Genomic DNA, 11,481 nt, shown 5'->3' with positions numbered 1-11,481 from the left:
TGTAAGATTTGAGGCTTTCACGGCGGTGACTATGAAGAAAGCAGTCTTCTGGGATTTGGCACCGTGTATATGTGGTGTTAACCGACGTTTCGGAGGAACGTATCGCCCCCATCTTCAGGGTAGAAGAAAAAGTATAAGAATTCTGCAAGCGACAACACCGTGAGAAACGGTAATGTCGCTTGCAGAATTCTTATACTTTTTCTTCTACCCTGAAGATGGGGGCGATACGTTCCTCCGAAACGTCGGTTAACACCACATATACACGGTGCCAAATCCCAGAAGACTGCTTTCTTCATAGTCACCGCCGTGAAAGCCTCAAATCTTACATAACATAATGTTTGTGGGGAATTCAAAATATTCGGAATGTTAACAGTAATTACTCACAAAAGCTGATCGTTTACTTACTTACTTATGGAACTGAGCCCTTCTTGAGGAGAAGCCACATCTGCAGCTACTCAAGAGTTTCCCAGAATTTTGTTGAATCCTAAAGTTCATTACCGTGTTCATAAGAGCCCTCCACTGGTCCCTATTCTGAGCCATATCAATTCAATCCATACCATCCCATCCTATCTCTCTAAGATCCATTTTAATATTGTCCACCCACCTACGTCTTGGTCTTCCCAGTGGTCTCTTTCCTTCTGGCTTTCCCACCAATATCCTATATGTATTCCTCTTCTCCTCCATTCGTGCTACATGCCCTTCCCACCTCATACTCCTTGACTTGATCATTCTAATTATCAAAACTGATCGCTACATTCTGAATTTACAAATCTGTAACTGTGAATAGTCTCATTATATAGCGTCTGAAGCCTTTGAATGAAGATGACGTCATTTGATCTTCCCAGAACTCATTGTTCAGTAGCTTGTAATAATTTCCTTCCTGCTTGCAGGGTTCAAGAAACGGATGGCTCGTTCTTCGAGAGCTTCACGGCGCTGTCATGGAAACGAGAGAACAGGCGGCTGATGGCGATGCAGGAGGTAGAGGGCAGAGCGGAAGACCCGCCTCCTAGCGAACTGTCCGTAGGAATCAAACCTGTAGAATGCAGGATACACAAGAAAGAGGTTGGTACCACTGAATTATAATTATTGTTACAAGAAGAAGCCAAATGAATATTAAGCATCGTGAAGCATTATATCGACCTCGGATAGCTCACGAGCTCGATGGCCGGGGTTCCGTCAAGCACAGCGTACAGACCGGCTCTCTGGCCTCCTATCCAATGGGTACCGGAGGTTCTTTCCTCGGGGGTAAAGCGGCCGGAGCATCTGATCATCCACCTCCATGCAATTCCGACGTTAAGAATGGTGGAGCTATACCTTCAATCTACCATACATCTTTATGGTGTAATGCTTAACTGCGTAATTAATTAAGGTAAAAGGTAAAGTTGTCCATGTGCTTAACTAATTAAGCACTATGCAATGAAGGCGTATGGGGCAATGGATGTATAGAACCACATTTTCTTGACCTCGGCATTAGTTGGAGGTGAGTGGTCAGCTTCGCGCCCCTGCCCTTTATCCCCGGGGAAAGAGCCCCCGGAACCCATTGGAGAGGAGGTTGACCGACTGCGTTATCCCGTACGCCATGAAGGCGTATGGGGAAGTGGATGAATAGACCAGGCATGTCCAACGCGTCGCTCGCGATCGACCGGTCGATCACGGGACGAATTTTGGTCGATCTCATAGGCCTATAAGGAAATTATACGTGAAAAGCATGTAAATTCAGTTGTAATATAATATGATTATATTCAGATTTTGAAAGGAAAATACGTATTAAAGTAGTCTGTACTTTCAATGTATGTTGCTTTTACAACAAACATCATGTGTCGTGTTATTTTTACCAATATTTTTGCTTAAAGCGAGGTACGACGATAGGAGGGGGTGGTAGATCACTGGCAGTTTTAACACTAAAAAGTCGATCACAATCTGTTTGAAGTTGGACATGCCTGGTATAGACCCATGTTTTCTTGATCTCGGCAAGAATTCGAGGTGAGTGGTCAGCTTCACGCTCCGACTACTTAACTCCCGGGGAAATAGCCCCCGATACCCATTGGATAGGAGTTTGGGTGCGCCCCAAATCCGGTCTAGACGACATGCAGAAGTTAAAATTCTTGCCCCCCTTGGGACTCTAACTCCGACCCTTTGTTCGTCCAGCCCGTAACCAGTCGCTATACCGACTGCTCTACTCCGGCTCTTAATTAATTAAGTACAGAGACAAATTTATCTGTGTACCGTATTGCACTGGCAGTCTGCGTTACGCAGCAATCTAGTGGCACTGTTCGACAGTTATTTCATTAAGTATTACGTCATCATTACGCAGGGGAAACCAATCATGTGATGTCAGAGTACCATTGCAGCGGAAATGAACTGCAACCTGAGTAACAACGGAACACGCGTCGTAATTCAGACCAGAATTTCAACTGAACTAAAAAATTTTAGATTAGAAATGGTTCTGACGATGATGTATTACACTCAAAATCACCGGGTTTTGGACTTTTTCCATCGTACGATATTCTAGAAACTACAGAACGTAGCGTTTCGGAAACGGGATCTGTTTCCGTCCTCAGGTCAAGGGGGAGATACTTACTCTGTTGGATCCGTTAGAAAGAACTGACCTCAATCACTGGACAGCTCATGTCAGTATAACTACAGCTATGCAGACCAGGCTGTGTCGAAGGGAGGTAACAGTCACAATTTTTATTGCTTATTATCCTGTTATGTCCCTTCGACATAGCCTGGTCTCAGGCATTGACATAACTGCAATTATACTGACGTTGGTTATCCAATGATTGGACATCCCCCCCTTCACCTGAGGACGGAAACAGATCCAGTTTCCGAAACGTTGTGTTCTCTAGTTTTTAGAATATAGAGCGATGGGCAAAGTCCAGAAACCCAATAATTCTGAGTATTAAGAATTTTAAATAAAAACCTTTTCTTATCAGTTTTAATGTGTTTGAGAACAAGATGCTTAGGAACATATTTGTACATGTGAGATACAAAATTACGAGGCTGGATAAAACTGCATTAATGATGAGCTTCACAGTTTTTACTTTGCGCCAAAATATTATTGGAATAATCAAATCAAATGAGAGGAGTGCTTACAGAAGTTTGGTAGGGAAACCTGTAGGAAAGAGACCAATAGGAGAAATCTGTGTGTGTTCGATCGAGATATCCTGTTCAGCCTCACAGCTTCACGGATAGATAGCTGCTTATCACTTAAACTCTGTGATTTCTCTGTACGATCTTCTATTTTCAGATTGAGCAGTTGTATGTGGAGGTGTTGTACACTATCACCAACAAAGTGGGCGCCTCTACCGGCCAGTACTCGCACTACAAGGAAGACCTGTACTGTTACGCCCAGGAAGCATTCGGCATTCCTGCCGATCTTCACCGGAAGTTCATGGCAATCGCTAGTGAAGAAAAGGTGAGTCAGGGTTAGTTGGATGAATAATAATGTTGACAAACCCGTCTAGACCGGAAACCAGCCTTATCTGAAACCATTGTAATAATCAACTGTAACAAACGGAAATTATGCGGAAACGGAAAGAAATAACCGGATTTTAATGGAGTAATTTCGCGTAAACATTTGGTTTCTGTTTATAGAACATTAAGTTATGAGGCGCGAGTGGCAGAAGCGAAATAGTGAATAGCATACGGGCTGGACGACCACGAAATCGGGGATTGATTCCTAGCGGAGGCAAGAGAGACATCTCTTCTCCACGGAGCCTCCTATCTATCGAGTAATGGGTGCCCTAAGGGCCGCGCCATAGCTCAACCGGTTAGTCGCTGGCTTCCCACCGCGGCGGCCCGGGTTCGATCCCGGGTCTGGGCAAGTGGGATTTGTGGTGTACAAAGAGGCGCTGGGGCAGGTTTTCTCCGAGTACTTCGGTTTCCCCTGCCAATCTTCATTCCACAAATTGCTCCACAATCACCCTCACCTATCATCTGGGGCTGGTACAATAGGCCAGAAGTGGCCGCAGTACAAGGGACTTAGTCCCACCCCACTACCATTAAAAAAGAACGGGTTCCCTTCCTATTGGGGTGAATCGGCTAGGGCGTGAAACTCGTTACTCACCTGCGTCTAGTATTGAGGTTAAGAACGAGCAGTGTTAATCCTCTGCATGTCTTCATGGCGTGTTCCTCAAACAAGAACAGGGATAGATCTAACTTACAATTTATTTTTGTGGTTGAGAGTGCCTTCAGAAAGAAATTCGTGATAATGTATTAAATATACTCAGTCGTTTTAACGTGATTGTTAAACATCTCATTTACTTATCTGTGCATTAATTACTGACCGCCTCTTTGGTCTAGTGGTCAGAGTTCCTGGCTACAGATCCAGAGGTCCCGGGTTCGATTCCCGGCGCACCAGATTTTCTGAGAAGTAGTGGGTCTGGAACGGGATCCACTCAGCCTCGCGAGGATAATTGAGGAGCTATTTCAAGGAAACAGCGGCTCCGCGAGGGAACTACACCGGCAGAGCGACCGCCGCTTGTCGGCGAAGTTCGTGCCAACTCTAGCGAATAGAGGGTCTCGCGTGGTCAGCGCAACGGATCCCCAGGGCCGTTAATCTCGGTTTTCTAGACCGGAGCCTCTATTTCCTTGAAATAGGTCCTCAATTATATTCACGAGGCTGAGTGGATCCCGTTCCAGACCCATTACTTCTCAGAAAATCTGGTAGCGCCGGGAATCGAACCCGGGACCTCTGGATTTGTAGCCAGGAACTCTGGAAATTACTTTGGCTGACGAATTATGTCACCAACCTAGGAATTTCTTTCGTGGTTCATTCGACGGCATTGTCAGAATCTGAGATTGCGTAGTGCCTAAGTATTTTATGTGACTACGATGCTGTTGTTACCGAAACGGTATAGCGTAGCCTGATAGAATGATAAATGAATTGGAACAAATTTGACAGGAAGTGGTCGTGTCTTAATTGATGTACTATCAGGACTTTAACTGGAGGGACTGAGGAAAAGCACAAAATACCTCAATCACGATATCCGGTGTCCCGACCAATTTTCTAACTCAGCATCTCTACAGTGTACGTAATTCTACAGCGTTATCGCCGGACGAATCTGTCCGGTCTGTATAGCATTCACTGGGAGGATGTGGGAGGAAGCGGTCATGGCCTAACCTAAGTAATTTTTCGATTTTTTGGGGGAGGAACTGAGAAAAATCACAAAATACCTCAATCAAGATAGCCAACGTTCCGGCCGAAACTCGAAGCGAACACCTCCCGAATACAAATCCAAAGCGCTATTTCTGATCTGTCTTTTTCGGCGTACATAGCATCAAATTGTAGCACTGCTGGTGAGGAATAGACTGGATAGGATATGGCAGGAAACGGTCGATTAGAAGTCCCATTCTAGCATTTGTCTGGAGCTGTCTACAAAAACCACTGAAATTCTCGGACAGAAGATTTTATTTTTAACGTTTAAAAGGTTTTGTGTGTGAGTTATGTTGAGAGGTACATTTTTAAAATATTTCGATGGCATAGATCTAGGAAGGCAGCAGGTTACAATACGGCTGACTTGGATGTAATATGAAACTAGTTGCTCTGTTGTCAGAACATCTCCGTTCACTCCAGTATGTCCATAGCAACGGGCAGTGCGTGTAATTAGCTTGTGACGTTGCTGCTGGAATTTCAAAGCGATACGAGTTTCAAGAGATTCCAACTGCGATATCACTGCGTGATATGTAGCTCTGTTCTTCTTACTCCATCTTTTCATGCAATACATAATGGTGAACGCATAATGGAAAGATCATGTCCGTCTGTCCCATAAACCATTTGAAATAGTAAAGGTAAAACTATCTCTGTAATAGACCATGTGGCCCATAGAAATGTGAGACAAGACTCCCACATTTTGTAGATAACCTTCTCACAGATGGTGGTGGGGTTGTAACCGTTTGGAATTGTAACTTTTGTGCTAAATTAAGTACGACGCCATGTGGGGAATCCCAAATATACTTACAGACGGTAGGACTCCTTGGACGAGTGATCAGCCCGTCGCACAAACCACTTTGGCCCGGAAAAAGTTCCAAGTATTTACTGGGTAGTAGGCTAGGTGGGCCTCACGTTCCGTCTAGATGTTCTAGATGTTGTGCAGAGGAGACCAATTTCTTGTCCCCTACTAGAATAGAACCTCGATTCCTTGGGTGTCGCGTCTCAGTGCAGTTGACATTCATGCAGTATGGCAGCTTCCCTTGGCTTAGTGCTAGGCACTGCTAGTTTCTTAGTGTGAGGAGAAGTTGACTGCATGCTTCAGGAAACGGTAAGAGCATGAGTTCGAAATCGAAAGATTATAGAAAGAAAGAAATGCTTAATAGTATAAAAGATTATTAACGCCGTCCATTGTGGCTGATAAATGTTTTTCCTTTCTTTAATCTTTCATCCTTTACATGTTTAGGTCGGAGCGACCATCTGCAGGACATTATCAATGCATGCGAAAACTAGTGTTATAATAATGATTGATCATTATCAGTATATATAGACACTACTATTACACTGTCATGAATATAAAATAGTAGCCTTAACAAATACAGCGATGTGCATGAATTTATTAAAATATTGGCGTGTTGTGTAACAGGTCACGAAGGAGGGCAGCATTTTTCTTCCTCATTGTATAGTGTCTATTCTTTGCCTACTGATAATTCTTTAATGTCGATGTGTGTGCAGTAGGGTGGGCACGCGGTAGCGTAGTTGGTTGAGGCACTATGCTATAAGCCGGAAGGTAGCGGATTCGATTCCCGATGAGATAATTGAAATTTTCAATTGACCTAATCCTTCCAGCCACATTATGACCCTGGGGTCGACTCAGCCTCTCACAGAAATGAGTACCAGGAATCTTCATGGAGGCAAAGGGCGGCCGGCACGTAAGGCTGACAATCTCACTTCTATTTGTAAGCCGATTGTCTAGAAAATGTGGGAGCCTCGACGTCTCACAACCCCATGGGCCTCCACGACCTGTTACAAGGATAACTTTATTTTACTTTTATGTGGTGTATTTTACTGTCATATAACGGAGACAATTTACGATAGACTGCCAGAATATCATATCCTAGCGCCATGTTATGTATTACACGTGTTACTTTGGTTTCCGTCAGCACAGCATTTGTGTAGATATACTGTACGTGGCAATATAAAACTCATGGCGATAGAACACGGCAGGAATCTGCAACGCAGCACTGTACAGAAACTACACCGCAGCTACTTCAACGATTTTATATTCGTCAGTTATAATTAAGGCATTTTAACTCTTAAAAATATCATAATCACATAAATTCTAAAGGGCTCTGACGATTGTGGGTGACATACAGAATTACTGGGGTTTTGGACTTTTTCCGTCGTCCGGAATTCTAGGTAATAGAGGACACGACGTTTCGGAAACTGGGTGTGTTTCCGTCTTCAGGTGAGAGAGGAAGACACCTGCTCAGTTGGGCCCTTTGGAAAGATTAAGATTAACTCTTTCTAAGGGTCCCAACTGAGTAGGTGTCTTGCTCTCTCACCTGAAGACGGAAGCAGATCCAATTTCCGAAACGTCATGTCCTCCATTACCTAGAATTCCGGACGATGAAAAAAGTCCAAAATCCCAGTAATTCTGTGTATCATAATCACATGTTTGATATCTTAGTATTTAGAATTTTTATTAAGACGAATATAAAGGAATTCCACTGACAAATAAATGACTGGCTACAGAAAATAGATGCATACGTAAACATAGGCCAATGTAGAGGAAGGAGCAGGTACACACATCATGATGGCCGGAAGGCTTATGTGTGTTATGCGTTGGAGATGGCGTTTAACGTTGGCCTGGACGTATCGTTCGATAATGAAGGGAATAAGAGAGGACCTCACAGGAAGTTGAAGAAGTACAAATATATGTGATTTGCATATTTATTGAGATACATGATTTTTGTTTTTCATTACAGCCTCCCATTGTTGTCCTGAACGTGATTGTGCTGGAAGCCGAGGGGTTGGAAGCCAAGGATCCCAACGGTAAGCCAGGTCTCTAGAGAGCTTTACCTCGCTGGTGTCGTGTCGTAGGTAGTGGACAGTTGAAAAACTAAGTCCGTGCACAATAACAATAGAGGCATAGCCCTAGTGTCATGGCCGCCCATTGATGTACATTACATACGAGAACTTCTCACGCTCTGCACGAGATCCTGTCCGTAATGTGTTGTCTCCTTTGATGCAGAGTCGCCAATAGATCTCTTCCCATACAAGGTTCTCTGTCTTGCCATAAGTATACCTTGCGTCGCGGTCCACAGAGTAGAACTCCTGCTTCGTAGTCGAGATATACAGGATTCATACGTTGGTCCAGATTAAAGTTCTTCATGGCTTTCTTAGTCCCTCCAATCATAAAGGGCATAGTAGCTCTGTACAACTCCAATCGAGCGGTTCCTTCGAGTTTCTTCGTAATTTATTGTTCTCTGGAGCTAATGGTCTGTCACTGAACTAGTTGTACCCGGAGTAACACACGTCATTCTAGCAGATCTTAAAGGTTATTAAACAAATATCGACATATTGTACACTTATTCGCGTACCTGATTTCATTTTAGGCGCTTTCGTGTGTATGGCTCAGCAAATGTGAACTTGTCGCAGCTTCTGACCAGTGAGGCACACACGTAGATCGATTTGTTTTTAACCTCTTTTGTTGTTGCTCCAGGGCCGGTGAAGGTAAAGCTATCCTTATAACTGGCCATTGAAGCCCATAGGGTAGTGAGACGTCGAGGTCCCACATTTTCTAGCCAATTGGCTCGCAGATATCGGTGAAGTTGTCAGCCTTACTTTCCCGAACGCCCTTTAGACCCAGGAAAATTCCTGATACTCATTTCTGTTAGTAGCTGAGTCGACCCGAGGGTCATAGTGCAGCTGAAGGATGAGGTCAATTAAAAATCCAATGACCTCATCGGGAATCGAATCCGTGACCTTCTGGCTTGTAGCGCAGTGCCTCAGCCAATTACGCTACTGCGTCCCTCCAGCAGAAACTAAAATATTAAGTTATCAATATCCTAGCGTCTTTCACTCATATGGCTATCTATGTGAGAGAAAATACCGTATTTACTCATGTATAGGCCGCGTGCGTGTATAGGCCGCAGCACAATTTTCAGATAGAAATTATAGAAAAAATAATTTTCTTGGAATATTATTTCAGGAGTAGAACACCCTGTATTACTAATTATGAATATATTTTTTTAAATGAAGTGTGATTTCGAATATTTCGAATATAAGCCGCACCCCAGTTTTCCTCTTGAATTTTTGGCAAAAAATGTGCGGCATATACATGCATAAATACGGTAGTAAATCTGGCCGTATCCGGAAACAAATGCACCACTTCCATGTGGCGATCCAATCTCCGCGCCCGTTGATGCGAACGTCATTTCTGAGTTGTACTCTCGTAATTGTTGCGTTCTGTTATTTGCTTCGCGTGTATCCCCTGTCAGTAGCTCTCTCACTGGAGCAGTCAAGGACCTTCTTCTTTGGCGTTCTCGTGAACTTACTCCACTTGGCGAGGAGCGGGAACCTACTTAAGCGTTTCATATATACGGGTATTGTACGGAAGGAACAGCCAAACTTACTGAACATGGGAACCTCATGCAATCATTTTCAGAAATATTGGAGCTCCAAGCAGGCTTAGATTGGATGGCGGCAAATATCTGGGCGTAAGCTTTCCACACAGCAGACTTTTTTTATATATTTTAACTTATTTGTAAGAAAAAAGGGATTGACCAACATTTATTTTCCCCCACGAACCTCACTAGAGGTTCAAAAGAACCACGTACAGCTCACAAGCCACAGTTTAGGTAAATCTATATATAAAATTAGCTACCGAGAAAGCCATTAAATAAACCTCAAATAAATAAATAAATAAATTATAACCGCGTGATTGACTGACTATTGACGGGGTTTGGACTGGTAATTGGATTTGTCTGAATATTACAAATCGAAACTACAAATAACTATGAAAGTCTCAATGAATTACACACTCCAAACATCTCTGCAACTACTGAGCACAAAAAGTCTTCTCAGTATTCAATAACCGTTGCTTAGTAGCGGTTTCCAACGGCGGACGTTCCACTCCCTCTGGGTTCCCGATCTGTTCCCGGCCCCAGCTACCAGCTTCTCACTTCTCACTTCTCACAACTGCATCTCTTCACTGACTCAACAACTCAAGTCAAAGTCAAAGTCAACGTTACTTTACGACTGCTGGTTTACCGCCAGTCAGTTCGTCTTGGCGCGAAGCCCCTTGAGACCCACGACCAGAGTTGTTTTCAGCCGAAGTCTTGCGGTAATAGGCCTTATGTATCATCCTCTCTGACGAGAAGATGGGTTTGTTTCTTACGAATATGTTTGGCCTTTCGTCAAATGTACATTTTGCACGTATAGAATATTACTGAAAATTCTTTCTTCTGCACTCTGTCGGTACAGGCTTTACAGAGCAGATCATGCATCTCTTAATTATCTTATGCTACAACGGCACCTTAGTCACTTGAAAAGCACACCAGACCACTGTAGGTCGCGGTGCAAGGGCCGAGAAGGCCTACCCCTCATACAGACATTCATTAGTCACTTGAACGGCCGTAAGCTTGACCACCGCCAAATATAAGCCTCGTATATTTTCTGTGTCTGGCTTCACCTTGCGTTCTCTCATTGTCGGGGAAACATGTACATAGAGCTGTTTCCTAGCAACAGCTGTTGTACTGTCGCCTGTTTACACAGACGTTACTCGGAAAAGGTTTTACATGTCACAGTATGTACGGTAAATGTCTGATATGGTGTGTAGGAATAATAAGCCTAGGTTATTTTTAATGGCTGGCACTTCATTTCCTGTTCCGGTGCACAGCGATTGTGTGCGTTTCTTCTTTCTCATGTACAGTTACTCGAGAGAGCAACTTCCTCTGTAGTCCCCTAGTCTACATTCGTAGACTAATTGGATGAACCGTGGGCTTGTCCCCCTCGCTTCTCTATATTATGCTTTATTCGCGCTTACGTCTTTTTAACGACACTGCCTATATCTCGGCCTATACAGAGTGTAAATAAATATGTTACAACGCTCTGTGGTAGATAGATGTGTTCAATCTGATCATATTTTGTTAACACATCCATGTTCGGAAACTGAAGTATTATATTAAGGAGTGTTATCGTTGTTTTACGTTATAAAAGTTGCTCAAAATGGCGGCCGCCGACTTCATTGCATATTCTGCACCGCCTGGCTATGTTACGCTGAGCTCATTGAAGGCTCCTCTGCATTTCCTGGATGGTTCCAGCTGCTACTGAAATTCTTGTGACAACATCATGTTGCGTCTCCACTGGAGTCTCACACACCAGGCTTTGCATGTATCCCCAGAGAAAGAAATCCAATGGAGTCAAGTCAGGAGAGCGAGGGGGCCAGGTTATTGGGCCCCCACGTCCAATCCATCTGTTCCCAAAGGTTTCATCCACATACTCACGGATGACATCAGTGCAGTGTGCTGGGGCGCCATCATGCT

General features: G+C 43.8%; 1 protein-coding gene across 3 annotated transcripts in view; it reads left to right on the top strand.

Annotated features, from left to right (window-relative positions):
* Positions 1-11,481, top strand: part of LOC111863495 (BAI1-associated protein 3) — a 214,944-nt gene that overhangs the window by 102,449 nt on the left and 101,014 nt on the right. For 2 of the 3 annotated variants that reach the window (XM_033751088.1, XM_033751087.1), the window contains exons 3-5: positions 891-1,062; positions 3,251-3,418; positions 7,921-7,996. In XM_033751088.1, coding sequence (XP_033606979.1) covers positions 891-1,062; positions 3,251-3,418; positions 7,921-7,996 — 416 coding nt within the window. The remainder of the gene's footprint in view (positions 1-890; positions 1,063-3,250; positions 3,419-7,920; positions 7,997-11,481) is intronic. The other variant, XM_023849845.1, reaches the window with a different exon arrangement.

Source organism: Cryptotermes secundus, unplaced genomic scaffold (genome assembly GCF_002891405.2).
Source record: "Cryptotermes secundus unplaced genomic scaffold, Csec_1.0 scaffold34, whole genome shotgun sequence".
Lineage (NCBI taxonomy): Eukaryota > Metazoa > Arthropoda > Insecta > Blattodea > Kalotermitidae > Cryptotermes > Cryptotermes secundus.
The sequence above is the reverse complement of the archived record's forward strand: the minus strand, read 5'-3'. Positions and strand labels throughout refer to the sequence as shown.